Source organism: Urocampus carinirostris, chromosome 3 (genome assembly GCF_059441175.1).
Source record: "Urocampus carinirostris isolate Australia breed hairy pipefish chromosome 3, RoL_Ucar_1.0, whole genome shotgun sequence".
NCBI classification, from domain to species: domain Eukaryota; kingdom Metazoa; phylum Chordata; class Actinopteri; order Syngnathiformes; family Syngnathidae; genus Urocampus; species Urocampus carinirostris.
Genome location: NC_142351.1, coordinates 34,799,444 through 34,817,353, shown reverse-complemented (window position 1 = coordinate 34,817,353; position 17,910 = coordinate 34,799,444). Strand labels below are relative to the sequence as shown.

The 17,910-nt window shown below is 38.7% G+C and overlaps 1 protein-coding gene and 1 long non-coding RNA gene across 4 annotated transcripts; one reads left to right on the top strand and one right to left on the bottom strand.

Moving 5' to 3' along the window:
- Window positions 1-301: 301 nt before the first annotated feature.
- Window positions 302-1,728, top strand: LOC148369542 (uncharacterized). The gene is made up of 2 exons (XR_015850022.1): window positions 302-552; window positions 1,261-1,728. It is a non-coding gene; the product is annotated as an uncharacterized LOC148369542 (long non-coding RNA).
- Window positions 1,729-1,811: 83 nt separating this feature from the next.
- znf341 (zinc finger protein 341) lies at window positions 1,812-17,868 on the bottom strand. Of its 3 annotated transcripts, XR_015850021.1 has the most exons (17): window positions 17,577-17,868; window positions 16,529-16,639; window positions 16,212-16,399; window positions 14,969-15,118; window positions 14,603-14,890; window positions 12,289-12,472; window positions 12,126-12,216; window positions 11,965-12,055; window positions 11,632-11,836; window positions 11,345-11,559; window positions 10,998-11,206; window positions 8,674-8,770; window positions 5,755-5,887; window positions 5,453-5,564; window positions 5,287-5,357; window positions 2,918-3,986; window positions 1,812-2,187 (listed from the first exon to the last, which is right to left on the bottom strand). XR_015850021.1 is itself a non-coding variant. In XM_088331606.1 (16 exons), exons 1-16 carry the CDS (start codon window positions 17,605-17,607, stop codon window positions 3,565-3,567), a joined length of 2,598 nt encoding a protein of 865 aa, XP_088187732.1. In that variant the 5' UTR covers window positions 17,608-17,868; the 3' UTR covers window positions 1,812-3,564. The 3 variants fall into 3 exon arrangements, 2 of the variants coding, with proteins under 2 accessions (XP_088187732.1, XP_088187734.1); XM_088331606.1 differs by having other exon boundaries at window positions 1,812-3,986; XM_088331608.1 differs by having other exon boundaries at window positions 1,812-3,986; window positions 11,665-11,836; window positions 17,577-17,867.
- Between the last annotated feature and the right edge of the window lie 42 nt (window positions 17,869-17,910).

The window sequence follows — 17,910 nt, the reverse complement described above, 5'->3', positions numbered from 1 at the left end:
AGACACACCACGGGAAGTGGTGCTCCTAGTGGTTAAGGGATCCAACCAACCCCAACCTTATAGAATATGCCTAAAGAAAGGTAAATACATGTATTTTGATTTTTCTGGGGGAGACAAAATTTCCAATGAGTTAATTTTATTGGACAGTAGATTATGATGTTTTAAATTCTCCTATTTTTCTTACACATATTCATCTTTATAATCTAACAGATAGAATAATATTATGTTTGCCACTCCAGCTACCAAATCTTTAGGAAATTGTCATATGCAACAAAAATGTATCTCCACTAATAGAAAACTTGAGTCAAAGGCTGCGTCCCATTCTTCGCACTTTCACTCGCTATGTGCCCTAGTCACTCGGTTTGCGCGTTCACGTGAAAATGGGGTGTGTCTCGATACTCTCAAGACCGAGGCAGAAGTGCCCTCAAACCAAGTCGTAACCACTTCAAGACCGAGGGGGCTCTCGACCTCACTTGGCAGCGAAGTGACTACCCAGAAGGCTTTGCGAATTCTCAATATCAACAAACATGCCCGAAAAGGAACCACACAAATGTAAGTAGTTTTCCACAACCACGCATGTATTTGCAATAAAATGTATTGAGATATCTTAGTTAGACGTAAATGCAATAGAAAATCGTATTTTCGCGTTAAAACACGAACATTGCAAAATCGCTACTTTACGAAGTGCACTAATCTACCAAGGGAGCTGGCAAAAAAAAACCTTCACGCTACAAACTGTAAAGTAGGATAACTGTGCAGAAAATCACGGTTCAGCCCATCCCTGTTTTTATCTTAAACGAGTCGTGCTTTTCATGTACATGGCCAGTCGCTAAAGGAGCATAGTCAGAATACCGTTCTGGACATAAGCGCTTGTTTACTGCACACAATTTCGGGTGTCGTGTTTTATTTACAATATGATTCTTTCATGTGAGATCAGAATGCATTAGTTTTCATCATGCATTACGAGTAATGTCTCCGAATTTCACGTGGAAATACAGTTGAAACAAACTACTATCACATAGTTCACGGTCTTCTCTGTAAACACATATTAAGTGAACGAATTACCTTCTCAAAATGTTGTCCAAATGTGGAGACAATTCTAAAGCATATGTGATGCTGGCCAATAGAAGGCTCATACAGCCATAAGAATAACATGTCAATTTCATGTCTCACATCAACTAGTTGAGCATCGTATACACAGTTGTTTTTGTACAATACATCAGCATTAAGTAATTCTTGTTTTTTCCACCCAACCTAAAGGCCATTGTAGAACGTCCCGTGGAAGAGCTGGTCACCATCACAGCTACCACGCCATCCACACCACCGGGCACGTCGTTGGCACCTTCTAATCCGGCGCCAAACCCCAAATCACCCAGAAAAAAAAAGGAAGCACGATACACTCCTTGACTTTTTGAAAGTGGAGTCTGCCGGAGTGAGGAAAAGTCTCGAAGAAACTGTGGCCAAAACTGAGCGGTTCCCGTCCTTTTTGGGAAGCTCGTGGACAAATTTCCAGAACAGTGACATCTCTGCAATGTTTCCCTTTGTTTTATAAAAGGAAAATATTTTTTTTTATTAAGAACTCAATGAAGTTCCAGTTTGTGTTTTCCAGCTTCATGGAAGTATTGGTATATTTTTGTTAAAATTTGTGACACATTATTTATTTACTATTATGTATTTTGGCCCAATGTGAGTTTGTTTTTCTGAAAGTAAAGTATTATTTAAGCTGGAGTGATTTGTAGTTGTTTTCTGTCCAACAGTCACATAGTTCACACGCAGTATCTCACATCATTATGAAATAAACCACCAAGGTGTTACTCAAAATGAAGATGTTTATTGAATAGTAATGCAGAAAAGCACATAATGCAAATGTGGGTCTGACTTAAAGAGCCTAAAATATGGCTTTTGGGCAATTTATTCCATATTAACTGTGGACAATTCTTTGTACGGTGGACCTGGGAACCCTGAAGACCCGTGACACCACACGGTAGGACAGAGCGTGGGCCAGCCAGTACACGTAGATCAGGACCTCCAGCCATGGCCCTGTTCCCTCTTTAGCAGCTCCTGCAGGGCCCACATAACCTTCTTGCTCAACCTTAAGTCCTGAATGAGTTCTGACTCCACATCCAACCATAAGCACAGGATGGGAACATTCCTGTCCAACCTGTCCATGCTTATGGGACAGCCACTCTGGAACACAATAGAAAACAAACATTTTAGACATAAATGTGGGCATAGAAAAGAAAAAGACCGCTTTAACTGTGATGTAAGCATCATGAAAAAATGTTGAAATTTTTTTGGTTTGAACAAATTTATTGACACTAATAACAAAAAAAACAATCATGACAATCACAACAGCAATCAAGCACATTCACAATATTATATTCCAATATGATGTTATTAACAGCAAACACAATGTGAGGGTTTGAACAACCCTTCTCGAAAATCCTATTTGCAATCAAGCATATTCACAATTTCATTATATGATATCTTTGTTAGTGTCAATAGATCTGTCCAAGCCAAAGTCGATTGTCTTTTTTGGTCTGAACAAATCCCATGACACCAACAACAGAAAACAATCATGACCAAACAACAGCAATCAAGCACCTTTTTTATATCCAATGACAACTCTTTTGAATTAAATTCCTTATGAACTAAGGTTTTTGGGTCGTACAGGGAAGTTTGGTGACGATATTATGTCAGCTAAAGGGTCAGGTGGACTGTTCTTGTGTTTGTTTACGTTTCGTCATGTCACAGATTCAAGACCCCTACTATATGTCATAAAATGGCATTAAGATACTAATAAGTAGATTGCCATTTATGTCTACACAAACATAGGGTATTATGTGAACGTGCATTGTATGTTAACTCTTACTGTATTTGACCGAACGGGTCAATTTTTTTTAATGAGTGTACGTACCTTGTAAAGATGAATCAGCACTACATAGCGCCGAAGCTGTCTTCAGTATAGCACATTTCTCCTCCGTTGATTGGAGACACGGAAAAGATGATTAGCTTTCAGGCAATCGGTAATAACACAGCAGTAGCGGGCATTTTTAACGTTGCACGAACTCTCCAACTGACACACTACAGGTTGAGACTCGAGTTGTTTACATGTGACGTAGACCAATACGTCACTGAGGTCTACAGCCAATTAATATTACCGCCATCTCCTGGACAGGGGTGGAACCTTGCAAGTCTTGTCCAAACCGTCTCCGCTTTGCACTTCACTCGCGGAGGGCACTCCTCTTCGAGGGACCTCACTGGAGGGTCCTCAGGGCCGAGTGAGAGAAATGGGATTGGGCCAAACTGTGTGCAGGTGGACAGTTTCTAAACTACAATTATGTATTAAAAAGAAACTCTTAGTATATTTTAATATGCCATATAAACAATCTTTACCTGTTCCACACACACCACACAGAGAGTTTGCCATATTAACAATTTGTTGCAAAGTTTTAATGTAAAACTATATAATTATTGCACATCAAGTATACACTACTTAAAATAGATTATTTTAAACTCCCATAGAGCATAAGATGAAATGAGTTCTGATGTGGCTGTAAATATCTACTGCGATGCATCCTCTTCAAGCCCTTCTACTCCAATGGCAGCCATGGTTAACGCAGCTCCACTGCCTTCATCTGTTGAGTCCCGCTCTCCCTCACCATCTGCCCCCTCGATATCACCTTCGCTGTCCTCATGTCTGCTGGTCCTCAAACTCGCCTGCCTTGTAAAACGACTGCAGCCCCTTGTTCTGGTTCGCGTGTCCCCTCTGTCCTTCTCTGCGTCCTGTACCGCTGTCTCGCCATTATGCGTCTTTCCAGCCGCTGAACATTTGTGGTCTCTGTAGTAACTCTGTCTGGAGAAGCCTTTATTGCAGGTAGAGCAGCGGAAGCGATAGTTGTCCGTATGCGACTGCTGGTGCTCAAGCATGTGAGCCCTGCGACTGAACGCCTTCTGGCAGAACACACACTTAAAGGGCTTGAGTCCTAGAGGTAAGGGGCATCAATGGAATGAGAAATAATCAGAACGTAGGCATGCCATGGACACCAAGCACACTGAAAAAAAGTCCACTTAAAACATTTTAAAAACTCTTGTGGAACACATGGTATGTTTTAAGTTAATTTCCTTTGGTACGCTGGCAGATCATTTTCCTTATTCTAAATATTTTTCCCATTTTAAGATTCAGATATTTTTGGTATAATAAGAAAAATACATTTGCCTTTTAACTCACCTAAAGTGAGCAAAATTATATTAATCTGTGCAATTGAGCAATCCATGAGGTGCACACAACAAGGCACTTAAAACACAATAAGGTACAAAGATGACAAACTATGAGATTCAAACTGACCAAACCGCACCGTTGAATGTAAATTTAAATAGTCAGCATTTATATAGCACCTTTCAAGTCAATGAAGACCTCCCAAAGTGCTTTACAATATGCTTCACACTTACCCATTCACACACGCTCACATACCAATAGCAGTGTCAGCCATGCAAAGCCGGCTTATCGGAGGCATTAGGGATTCAGTGTCTTGCCCAAGGACACTTCGACATAACATGAAGGAGCCGAGAATCAAATCTGTGGCCACATGATCCTAAGACGAGTGCTTTACCTCCTGAGCTACTGCCACCACATTATTTTTCTCTGGTTTTAAGGCAGCCCTTAGCAAGGTTTTTATTTTTTTGACACGCAAGATGGTTGAATATTATATCTGATCACTCTAGGTGAGACTCATATAAAATAAATCCAAATTTCTGCATCCTACTGATTGTTGAAAAAGTGCTCATTAACATTATATTTAATATGATTTTGCTTATTATTCAAATTAATTTCGTTTTTTATTGAATTGAGTTTTTTCAACACATTGAGGCAATAATACACAATGTCCCTTTAAGATTTAAATATTTTCAGTAAAATGGGGAGGATATACTCAAACTTGCAAATGGACCTACTGCTGTTTTATCGGAAGATTTTGCTGACTTTAAGTAGTGTTTCTATTATTTTAATACATTTCTCCTTGTTTTTATATGAAAACCAGAAAACTAATCTTTTAAATGTCGGATTACTTTCCCCATTAGTAAACAAGTTAAAATGATGTAAAATAAGTCTTAAAATGATTTGCTGGTGGCAGATTATTTTTTTCTTTGCACTTGTGAAGTGAGGAAAGAATCTATGAATCTATGATCTTCAGTATGTTTTCATTTTGTAGTTAACACAGTATGGTACAGGACACATGTGCAATAGAGCCAAAGTAAAAAAAAAAAAAAATATATATATATACTGACCTGAATGCGAGAGAATATGTGCTTTCAGCTTGTCTGGTCTGTTGAATTCTTTGGTGCAACCTACATGAGTTCTAGTTGAAATAGAAAAAAGACTAACGTAAGGAGACCCACTCATAAAAATAAACATCAGGACCAAAATAAGCTGCATCTTATTGTATTCCCCCACCTGAAAGGACACTTGTATTTTTTGAAGGGTTCATGGATGAGCATGTGTCGCTTGAGTTTGTCCTTCCTGTTAAAAGTGGCTTCACACACTGAACATTTGTATGGCTTCTCCCCTAGGAAATTAAGAGGCATTTAACTGGGAGTATTACCTCACTAAAAACAATGAATTGTTCAGAAGCTAAAACAATGCCGTACGCCGTTCTCCATTGACATCAAAAGTAAATTTTTACCCTACGTACATAGGATTTTGTCACATACGTAAGTAGTAAATTGGTGACATTACTCCTAATGCATTGTACACACCTGAGTGAATCCTAGTGTGCAGTTTGAGGTAGTTTTCAGTCTTGAACGCTTTCTTGCAGATGTGACACTTGAACCTCCCACCAACGCCATGAGTAGGGAGATGGCGTCGGAAGTACCTCTCGCACGGGAACACCTGAGTACACACATTTCAATCTTTTATTTTTTTTCACCATGTTGTCAAATCACATTTTTCTTGGTTTGTTTTTTGGACAAAAATTATTTTATGAGCACATAACAGAACTTTCTCTTGAAACTCTTAAGGACAGCTTCAACTTTACATGTACCAAGGATAGATTCCATTGCTTTCCCTTTCCCTCCACTTTGCTCCTTTATCTATGTGTATGTGTATGTTCTAGATAAAAACTGTCCTGATCCTCTGTAATGCATAGGGGGAGGAGTAAGGCACACAAGCCTCTTATAACAAAGAAGTTCGGGAGTGCCCTAGCTTGTACTTCGTCAAACCTGCGTATCCTGTACTGTAGTATAATCTGTCTTTTTCTTAAAACTCCACTGACCGCTTCAATTTATGAGATACCAAAGAATGCTCTGCAAGTGATGTTTGTTGCGGTAATATATGCGATCAACATTTAATAATAGCCAATGCAGGAGTAACTAATCGAGAAGTTAGTAGGATGCAGTTTACTGCACCTCTCACTCATAAGATCGTAGTGATGGGAAGTCTTGTTTTTTGAGACGTTGTTCGCTCAACTCGGCTCACTAAAAAGAGCCGTCTATTTCGGCTCCTAAAATCCTCTTCAGATTTTTTTGTTGTTGTTGCTTTTATCCCCATATTAAAAAAATATGAGGTAACTTTATGCAAAAAAAAAATACTTTTTGGGGACAAATAAAGCTTAAAAAGAAACGACAGAGGAGAAAATAAAGGCAAAAAGAGAAAAAAGAAGAAACAATAATAAAGGAAGAAAAAAATAAGTAAAAGGCTATAACAATCAAAAGAATGAGGAAAAGAACAGGACAAAAATTAGAGGAAAAAAGCTTGGGAAAAAAAAGAAAAGAAAAAACAGGTACTCTCAGTTTGCCTACAATGTCATTGGACTACATAAAGGTTCCTCTTGAGCCTTTCCTGTACTTAGGATGCAAGTGAGTGCAGCTTCTCCGCTTTAAAATGTGTGAAAACTAGACTAAGAAACTCACTGTCTCGGGATCCTCTAGAGCAGGGGTGTTAAACTCATTTTAACTCGGGGGCCACACGATAGAACAAACATTCTGTCGGGGGCCGGACTTGAAGATTAAAGAGAGAGAAAAAGAGAGGTAAAGAAATAAAGAAAGAGGGAGGGAAAAGGAGAGAGGGCGGGACAAAGAGAGGGAGAGAGTGTGAGAAACAAAAGAGATAAAAAGAGAAGTCGTGAGAGAGGGGAAAGGAAAGGGAGAGGAAGAAAGAAATCCCAAGAGAAATAGAGAGACAGAAGGAGAGAAAAGAGAAAAAGCGCGAAGGGTATGAGGAGAGAGAGAGAAAAGAGACAAAGGGAAAAAAGGGAGAGAGAGAGAGAGACAAAGAGAGAAAAATAGAGAGAGAGAGAGACAAAGAGAGAGAGAGACAAAGATAAGAGAGAGAGACAAAGAGACAAAGATGAGAAAGAGAGAGAGAGAGAGACAAAGATGAGAAAGGGAGTGAGAGAGACAAAGATGAGAGAGACAAAGATGAGAAAGGGAGAGAGAGAGACAAAGATGAGAGAGATAAAGATGAGAGAGAGAGACAAAGATGAGAGAGACAAAGATGAGAGAGAGAGAGAGAGACAAAGATGAGAGAGAGACAAAAAAATGAGAGAGAGAGAGAGACAAAGATGAGAGAGAGAGAGAGACAAAGATGAGAGAGAGAGACAAAAAAATGAGAGAGAGAGACAAAAATGAGAGAGAGAGAGAGAGAGAGAGAGACAAAAATGAGAGAGAGAGAGAGAGAGAGAAATAAAAAACAAGTACAGTGTCGTTGTGAGAGGCACCAGGCTTTGGCAACATCAAGTGGACATATTTCAACCTGCAGCTTGTTTTTCTCTTGCGCTTCTCTGAGTGTTGTCTTGCGGGCCGGATCCAATCCCTTAGCGGGCCTTATCTGGCCCACGGGCCGCCTCTTTGACACCTGTGCTCTAGAGGACTTCATGCTGATGAACAATGAAATGGAAAGTCTCGTGTCTGTAGACAATGACATTGTCATCAACCAAGTTGTGGAGACCAGTGCTTTGCTTAGGAGGATATTGATGTTTTAAGTATAGCCGACTTCAAATGTGTGAAGTGAAGCTACTTCTTAAGAGTTATTAATTTAGTGTAAAGCCTAACAATCTGTTGAGAAGGCAAATGCAATTTTAATTCCAAATGAATTGATGTGTACATAGGTAAATATGTTTTCATCTATGTCAGAATCTTTTTATAATTTTCCTTTGAATTCAAATGGTAATGTGTTTTCTGCTAACTTATCAGCATACAGTGAAGAAAACACTCTGCTATTTTGATATTTCTCCCACTTAGAAATCATGGAGGGGTCTGAAATTTTCATCGTAGGTGTATGTCCACTGTGAGAGAGATAAACTAAAGAAAACTCCAGAAAATTCAAATACTCATTTTCTTCACTGTATCTCTGAAATACTTCCAATAAAAATGCATCATAAGAGCAGTTCCATTCCTTCAAATTCCACCTCTATGGTTATCTGGGCCGGCTTTGCATATAAAACTCCCGGGCTGAAAAAGGGGCCCACTCTGGGCCTGATTACAGCTATCTAGTCACACCAGTTATTTGTTTCCTGCTGGTGTGTATGACAGTCTACAATAATGGAATCGAGGAATAACATTGTACTAAGCGTTCAATTTCACCCATGTTTTAGTGGAAGAAAAGTAAGGGAAAATATTGCATGTGAGAGAGGGAGAGAATAGTAAAAAAGAGCTGTGTGTGTGTTGTATGCGTTATACCTTTTGACAATGTGGGCATGGAAAGTTGTGTGAGGCAGTCAGAAGGTGTTGCTCAAGGGCTTCTTGGGTAGAATACTTGCTTTGACATTTTGCACACCTGAAAAATGAGCAGAAACAACAACAAAAAGAAACCTCAGCCGAAGATTAAGATATTTGATCAATAGTGTGCAGAAATAGACAACTGTATGTGGTGCTAGAGCTTCTGCCCCTATGCACTTTCTTAAAAAAAAGTGTGCTAAGGAATTTCCTTTTTGGCAAAAATGGAAAGAATCTTTTTGAAAAGCTATATCCTCGAGTTGCAACTTTAGCTAAATGGAAAGGCTGAGAAAGAAGAGATAATCTAGAACTTTACTTGGGAAGTATCTCTGCTCTGTTGAATTTAAGATGGCTAGTTTAAAATGAATGGTCTGAGTCAAGGCAAGAGTAAGATCCTTTTTCAATTATTGAAAAATGAAAAGGTTAATTACAGGAGGTATTTTGTCATAGATTTATAACAGTTGGATTTCATCATCACAAAATCACATTAAAAGTCTTAAGCTGTCGATATTTTTTTTTATTGTTTTCTTTATTGTCTTCTTAATCAGGTGGTATGATGTTTAATCATTTCCGAAGAAAGGGGAATAATCCAAAAGTCTTGTTAAAAAAATAAATAAATATATATATACACATATATATATATACACACATATATATTAATATATACATATAATATATATACACACATATATATATACACATATATATATACATATATATATATATACATATATATATATATATATATATATATATATATATATATATATATGTATATGTATATAATTTTTTTTTAAACGTTTTTTTTTTTCGAATTAAATTATCCAATTAAATTATCAGCTCGGTGGCCTTGGGGGTAGGGCGCGCGCTCTGAGACTGGGAGGTCGCTGGTTCAAGCCTCGGCCGAGTCATACCTACAGGCTTACAACATTGGTACTCATTGCCTCCCTGCTTGGCGCTCGGCATTAGGGGTTGGAATTGGGGGGTTTGGTCACCTAATGACTCCCAACACATCAGTTTGGTTGAGCGAGGGGGCTGGGAATCCGCTCCTCTGTATCGATCTCCCAGAAAGAGTCAGGAATGTGTTCTTGACTTTAGCCACCTCCCACCAGGGGGATTTGGCTCCGGTATATATATATATATATATATATATATATATAAAAAGAAGAGGTGAAAAAAATAAGCAGAAAAAAGATAATCCAATATGATGTGTGTTCAGTTGTTTATGAGTCCGTCCAGGTCTTCAATCTTCTTGAACAGCTGTGGTTTAAACTGATCTCGGACACTAACTTTTTTTTTTTAACAAAAACTTTACAATTTGCCGTCTATCAGTCTGAGGTTGTTGTTGTTGTTTTTTTTTTTTTCATTTGACGTTTCTTCCGGGCAATTTCAGCATTCATTACCACACTTCTCTGATGGTTTGGAAACCTGTAGCAAATCAGATGATATTCTTCGTCCCGGTGGAATTTTATAGCAGAGATCAGATTTAACTTACTGTAATGTTGACATTTCTGAGTTGAGAAATCAATTAAAATTGATTAAATCAAATGTGGATTGACACATTTGTTAGCCAATGAATGCCCAATGTAATATGTACACATTTACGGTGTGTCTTCAAATCAGAGCCAAAGGTAAAAGTGCGCAAAACCAACAGTGATTTATTTTAAAGCACCATTATTACGCACTGGTGTGTAAAATCATGGATTAAAACTTTTTCACAATGACTTAAAAAATGGCCAATGTAGTTTTTATAGCTGTACTGGTCTCCAAATAGTCACTTTTGGGCACGGCTAGACCTGCCCATAGAAAAAAATGTGAAATAAAATAGTTTTTCAGATTGTGATCAAATTTGTCAAGGTACTAGGTAGGGCTTCAAGCTCTTGTTTCTCTGTTTTCGAGCAAAGGTGCCCATGCTACGCTCTTTTGCAGGCTTTGTCCCCCCAAAAAATCAGGCGAGAATAAATCCTATTTCTGTGAAATGAAACGGTAAGAGGTTAAGGTAAGTTAGTAAGAAAAATAAAAAAATAAAACAAGAGTAGCAGCAGAAAAAAAAAATTCAAAAGCTATAAAAAGAAATTGAAGAGTAGAAAAAAATTCAGGAGGCGTTTTGAAGAAGCGACCGTATACATGAGACGATGGAAGAAGGGAGGTGACATTGAAATTATGTAAAACTGAACTCTGTTGAATACCTGCCAATCCTAAATTACATTTCTTGAATATTGTCAGACAAGTCCATAACCTACTTTTTGTGCTGCAGACACATGCAATGTTCTTGCAAATGCACCAACCTGTAGAATGTGGTTTCCTTGCGTGTGTTCTGCTGTGGGCAGAAGCAATGGGAGTACTGGTGAACTCCCAATTCAAATAGGGAAGGGAAAACCTTGCTGCAGAGGTGACAGCGGTAGGTCAGCTGCTCCTGGTGGGTCCTGATGTGCTCCAAGAACGAATCCAGTTTTTGGAAAGTCTGGGAGCAGGACTTGAGCACACACTTGTAAACCTGACAAGAGATACATTATATTCTCTTTTTCTTTTTTCTTCATTATTTACTCTTCAATACTATATTACAGTATAAAGAAAAAAAAACGTGAATTGTCCGTCTAAAAGTTAAAATTTTGACGACTGTAGTTCAGCTCACCTGCTCCCCCTTGTGTTGGGTCATATGGGATTTGAGCTGGAAATAAGTCTTGAACTTGCTGGTGCAGAATTGGCACTGGTAAGAGCTGTCCACCACTACAATCTGTTGGTTTTGAGCAGAGCAATCTTGGTTCTGGGGCTCGGCACAGGTGCCCTCGATGTCCTGGGCTTCTTGTGCACTTTCCTCCGTGTCCTCTGGGTTTTCCGAGACCAAACCTGTCAAATCTGAGTGTTACTCGCAGTATACAGACATCGTAGGTCTGTTTTTAGTCCATAAGGCAGACTGACTGGATAATGTCATTGAAGGAGGTTGCAATGTACCAAATTGGGTAGCGTCATTTTCCTTTGTGGTTGCCTGGTGCCCGGGGTCCACCTCCTCCCTTTCACACTGATGCCGATCTATGTTGTCCTTCTCCTGGTTGACTGACACGGGGATAGCCTTTAGGTTGATTGGTAGTCTTGACACTGTGGTTTCCACGCCCACAGGCCACACCTTTTTATAAGAAGAGACGGACAATATGTTTACGTAGCTCATGTTTTCTTGCATGACTTTTATATTGCAGACTGTAAAACCTGACAAAATATAACTGCAGTTGAGTCAGGACAAATGATTAAGAGGACCTTGTGTGTCTGCATGTGTTTCTTCACGTTGGACTTTTGGGCAAAGGCTCGACCACACACGATGCACTGAAACGGTTTTTCTCCTGTGTGACTGCCAGAAAAAATGCTAAATTGTGAAGAAGGCAGCATTTTCTGTAACAATCCATACATGGTTAAACTACCTCCTGATGTGCTGCTGAAGATCAAAGTTTTTGGAGAAGATTTTGTCACAGAAGTTACACTTCAAGTTTGGTCCTTTGGATTTTAGTGACTCTGTTGAAAGAGTTGGAATTTTTTTAAAAATTGTAAATAAACCAGAAATATCGCTCACACGTGCATCCTAACCTACTACTCCTTCTGAGCTTTTTTTGCAAATCTGCGGTCGTTTATGGCCGACAGGTTTTTCAAACTCTCCCAACTCGGATGCGTTGGTTGTAACACTGCATGTCTTGCTTTTGATGCCCAGCTTTCCTGGACTGTAGACCGATGGCGTGGTGTATGACTGGTTCTCCGCACACTGGCTGGACACCTACAACAAAGAGTACACTCAAAATCTGGACTAATAACAGATTGGTCTTCATTTATCTTTACAGTAAGGTAAAATACCACTTGGTAACATCTTGTTATCTACGAGACAACATATAAATTGTGTTTAGAGTTTAAATACAGTCACTGTACAATACAGCAGGGGTTACCAATGTGGACACTAGGCAGTATTCAAAGAACATCATGGTAGCCAGCAGACCAGTTCCTAAAATTGCTTAGCAAGGATGGATCATTGTGATTTTTGAAAATTAAAAAAATGTATAAAAGGTTCTTGTTGGTAGTATGTTTTGTTACTGATAGAAAAAAATCTTTGCCATGATCAGTGTCTGTACGTTGATTAAAATTCTTATTGGAATACATTTTTTCAGCCTAGTGCTCTTTTTCAAGGGAGACGTTTTTGCCACATTCCTTATAATTCCAACCAAGTAATATCACGCTAACATTTTTTTCAGAGATGCATATGCAATGAATAGCTCCTTACATTGATCAGTAACAAAGAAGTAGGTCCTAACCTCTAGAGATTGGTGGTAATATTTCTAACTAGAAGAAACTTTTAACATGCAGACCGATTCTTCCCCAGAGCCATCACCACCCTTAACACACACTGCACAAAAAACAAACTCTTGCAAAAACACTAGCTCATACAGATGTAAAATATGCTTACTTTGCACAATGTTGCCTATTTTGCACTACCGCTAATACGATCCCAAAACTGTATGTATACGCCCAATGTAAATATCTTCTGCCTCTACATGCCCACACTTTCTTGTGTAAATATTGTGTAAATTATCTTTGATCTTTTTTTTTTCATTCTCTCAGTAAAATGTGAAACTGGAGTGCCACGTCCAATTTCGTTGTAACAATATGTTCAACCCATTTTGTAACAATGATAATAAAGGTATATTCTCTTCTATGATCAATTTCAGATAGTACCTTTGAGTATGTAATTTTATGATTAGCCCATTAATTATACTGTATTGGTAATTGTCCACAACCCTTTTGTTAGGAGCATATTAAATGTTTGCGGAGTCCCCCTTCGCCCAACTGTTAATATTAAACTAGTCAAAATAGTTATTTAAGAAGGGGCGGCAGTAGCTCAGAAGGTAGAGCGCTTGGGATCAAGAGATCGCAGTTCGAATCCCGGCTCCTCCATGTTACATGTCGAAGTGTTCTTGGGTAAGACACTGAACCCCTTACATGGCTGCACGGCCGCTATTAGTAAATGTGAAGCAAATTGTAAAGCACTTTGGGAAGTCTTCATTGACTTAAAAAGCGCTATATAAATGCAGATCATTTCATTTCACAAATGCATATTCAACTTGTAACCTTTCGCACTTAACTGTAAAATGAAGTTGCTTTCGGCTTTGAAATGATCGGTAACCCCTGCACTACTGAGTAGGTGCCCAATCTAGATAAACAAGTCGTGAAATAGTTTTATCAGTCTTCTTGAGCTTTATTTAATAATATAGTCAGAGGAGTATGGTTTTCAATGATTAACATTGAGGTCATTGCGTGTAGTGGTGTTTGCCATATTTTGGCTTAGTACAGCAGAAAAGGAAAAGTCTAAATTACTGACTGCAAGTGGGAAAATAACTTAGGAAGATGCTGAAATAATTGTTTATCTGGTATATAAAATCAACTTGTCTACACGAATGATCTTTGTTTTTATTGTACATAGTCTGTCTTGCTGTGAGTTAATAGGTGCCGCGTTGTGTCTGTAAAGTTGGCTTAAGCTTACATTTATGCATAAGATCTAATATATCATTTTAAAACGTCTTTTTCCTGGAGAGTTACCAACGAGAGTAGCTGTTTTTTTGTTGCTATATTTGAATCTTACTAAGATGGAACAAGCATAACCTTTTTAAGAAAGTAGTATACTGTTGTCACTGGTATATCTGATCATACTTTATATGTCAAGAACAAAGATGTACGCCAGGTTGTTGGCATAAGTTAGGCTACACATGTTAGGTAGCAGTGAGCTACTTAAATTGTTTTGGGACTTAAAACTGGACAGGGATATAATTTAATTTTTTAAGCTAATCAAAGGCTTGGTTCAGTTGTACCAAGTGTTTTGACACGTGAACTGCATGCAACGTTCATCACCATCACTCACCTGAACAGGATGGAATGGGTGCAGACCCAGTGTGTGAATCTCTGCGTTACCACCTCCGACCATGTGGGGCAGCGTGCTGTAGACCTGAACCACTGAGTTCCCGTGGCTGGCGGGGAGATGTGGAGGGGGGAGGAGCTGCTGGCTGGCTTGTGCAGCCGCTTGCGGGTGGGTCAGGTTTTGGCTCAGAGGAAGTGTTTGAGAAGGTTGAAGTTGGTGGTGAGGAGGAGGGGAAGGGTGGTGTTGGTGCTGAAGATACGATACGCCGGTCGTGTGCATGCTTGAGTTACTCTAGGAGACAAAGTAGTTTGTTGAAATGGTTTCACTTATGTTAAGTGGGACGTATATCAACTAGTACTAGTGTGTTACCGGTACGATGGTCTGCATGCCAGTCATTGGCTGGTCAATGGAGGTAAAAGCTGAGATGGCAGACATTAGAATGTCATCACTGACCAGCACATTGCCTTGGACCAGTGTGTGTGTTAGGGGTGAAGGTGGGACTGTTATATAGGTGGACACCTGCAGGATAAACAGAGAAACCGGATCCAGAAATATCCCCATTAGGGAGGCTTTCATCACCTCAACTACAGTAAATTCCGGACTACAAAGCTCATCTGATTAAAAGCGCATGCTTACATTTAAGAACAAAATTAAATGTATTTTCTTTGTACAAGCCGCACCGGATTGTAAGACACAGGCTTAAAAAGCCATAAAAATGAAGTAATTAATGTCAATTTCTTACATTTTAACAGCGTTGGGAATCTAGCATCGAATCTAGCATGTTTACAGTGACTGTAAACATCAACTGTGTCGTGCTTCCGCACACCTGACGCTGTTTTCAGCTGCGTCATTTTTAGTTCTGCTAAATTCTGTTTGTGCCGCGTGTTTTTGAGTCATGTGACCATTCAAAACTGTGATTACAAAGACGAGCACATATTTTCTACTGCGCTGAAAGAAAATACGACTGAGAGCTGCGTCATGTAAAATGTGAGCCCTATATTTCTAGACGACAGAGCCAGGGCAACCATACGGTGAAGAATAGTGCCAGATTGCAACACAGATGTGTCTTTATCGGTTGTTTTCCTTGGTGGTTTCTACAGTAATGGACCAAATTGAATTCTCTCATCACTCCTTGAGGATTTAACGAAACTTCAGCAGCCTGACATTGACACTGATTATACAGAAAGTGAAGTTTAATGATTTTGAAAGTCATATTGTTAGATAATACAAAATCGTTTAGCGGCGTTCATTTATTATTATTATTTTTGGGGAAGTTCTCATGTAACTAAATATTGGGATTGCCTAATCCTACGTTTTTTTTTAAATACAAAATAGTTTTGAGTTTGTACAGTCAACAGCAGACACTGCCATTTTTTTAACACACCCCTTTGAACTATTTGCCCAATTGCACAGCCTTAGGCGCGTGCCTATTATGAATGCTGGGTCTTGATTGTCTTCTGAGAATCTACTGCACCTACTGGTCACTTTTTTTGACATGTAACATGAGAAAAATACTAAAACCTGAAATATCCCGGTTAGTCACATTGCACTGCTATTATTTTGAACAACATTGTAGGAATGTAATATACTGTTAGGATTGTATCTTCTCTACCTGTCGGTTGATATTTTGAGGTCCAGAAGTGATGCAGGGAACTGGTGTGTAAGCATTGGTGGAGGCCAAAGACACTGTGGACAAGGACGGGCCACCAGACTGACACTGCTCCCGTTTGTGTGCCATGAAAGCTGGCAGGGAATTAAACTGCTTTTTGCATTTTCCACATAGGAATACATCTTCGTCATCTGTTAGTAAAAAAATTGCACTAATATTATGTAGGATATGCAGTAAATCATTTTTGAAACACAAAATAGTACACTGGTTGGTAAAGCCTGTTCGAAAGAAGGTGCTTTTTTTAGAGTGCGTTCACAAACCCATAGACTGGATAGTTGGCGTTCCTGAGACGTTTTGGTTGTTCGGGTCAGGTACGCCTCCTTGCCCGTCCAGCAAGGACTGGACCGCCAGTACTGTCTGGTTATCCATCCCTAAAATGAGGTAAGTCATATTTGCATACCTTTCAATTCCTACGCCTTTTGTATTTAATACGTTTATGATTGTTTCAATTTGTGTACACTGTATGACAATGATTGTACCGGAATATAACAAACACTGATCTCCTCTTGCCCATTTCGTCTCTAATCTGGATCTACTTGGTCACATGTAGCAAATGACAACATCATTGTAAATTGCTAATGAAGTATGCAAAATCCTGCACTGCTATGGATAGTAAGCAACACTAAATGTACTGCAAAGTGGAGACATAACTACAAGTTGATGACTGCTTTTTGGTAAATAATTTAGATTTCTTTACACAAGTTATCGTTATATTTATTCTACAAAGTCTGTCTTGCTGTGAGTAAATAGATAGCGTGTTGTGTTTGTAAGGTTTATTGTCGCTTAATAAGGGAGGTCAATTGACTAAGGTTGACAGGTATGTGATTGATTGCATTTTTATAAACATCGTTTAGAACAAACCCCTGTAAATGAGAGAATACTCCACCGACAAGAACGACATGTAACTTTAAATTGTGCTCCTCGGATTAAGTTACAGTAAATGCAATGTCTTTATTGTATAAAATACGATTACTCTTATATAATATGATTTAAGACTATTGACCATACATCGAACTAAATAGGCCGACAGAATTACACTTTATGCGTAAAGGTCTTGAAAAAATGAATAAATAAAAACATTTCTTCCAGTAGTAAACACACTTTAATTTGTAATACGCTATTACAATTACAGTATGCGCAAAAATATTTTCGTAATCGATTGCACGTAGTGTTTTGACAAAACATTTGACAGAGATGACTGTGCTATTAAAAAAAACTATTAAAGTCCAGCAACAGGCCGCACAATCTTAAAATGCATTACTAAAAGTTGCAATTTGTACTTTCGCGAGTTAAAAGCGTGATTCTTACCTTCGAGTACCTCAAATATTGCCTGCGCCATCTTGCAGCTCCTCGACTGGCGTTCGGCATTTGACTAGTTGGGTCTGTGGAGTGAAGCACGCACCCACAACTGTCAATGTAATAATAAAGACTTCAGACAGATTTCGGGGACAATAGTGTGGCTTTTTAAGACGCACCAGAAGGACACGACAACCTGAAATATTTTAAAATCTCTATATTCCATTTTAGAAAATTAAAATTTTAAGTATTGCACGTAATTAGAAATAAATTAAGGCAATAATAAAAAAACATGCTTGTTAACTATAAAACTAAAAATGTAAAATGTAGTGTAAACGGTACGCCG

Excerpts from the sequence above, each read along its gene's own strand:
- znf341 (XM_088331606.1), bottom strand. The coding sequence starts at position 17,607 with ATGGCGCAGGCAATATTTGAGGTACTCGAAG. Across the intron at positions 14,891-14,968 it reads GCATGCAGACCATCGTACCG|AGTAACTCAAGCATGCACAC; the intron begins GTAACACACTAG and ends TTTGTCTCCTAG. Across the intron at positions 3,987-5,286 it reads ACATATTCTCTCGCATTCAG|GACTCAAGCCCTTTAAGTGT; the intron begins GTCAGTATATAT and ends CCTTACCTCTAG.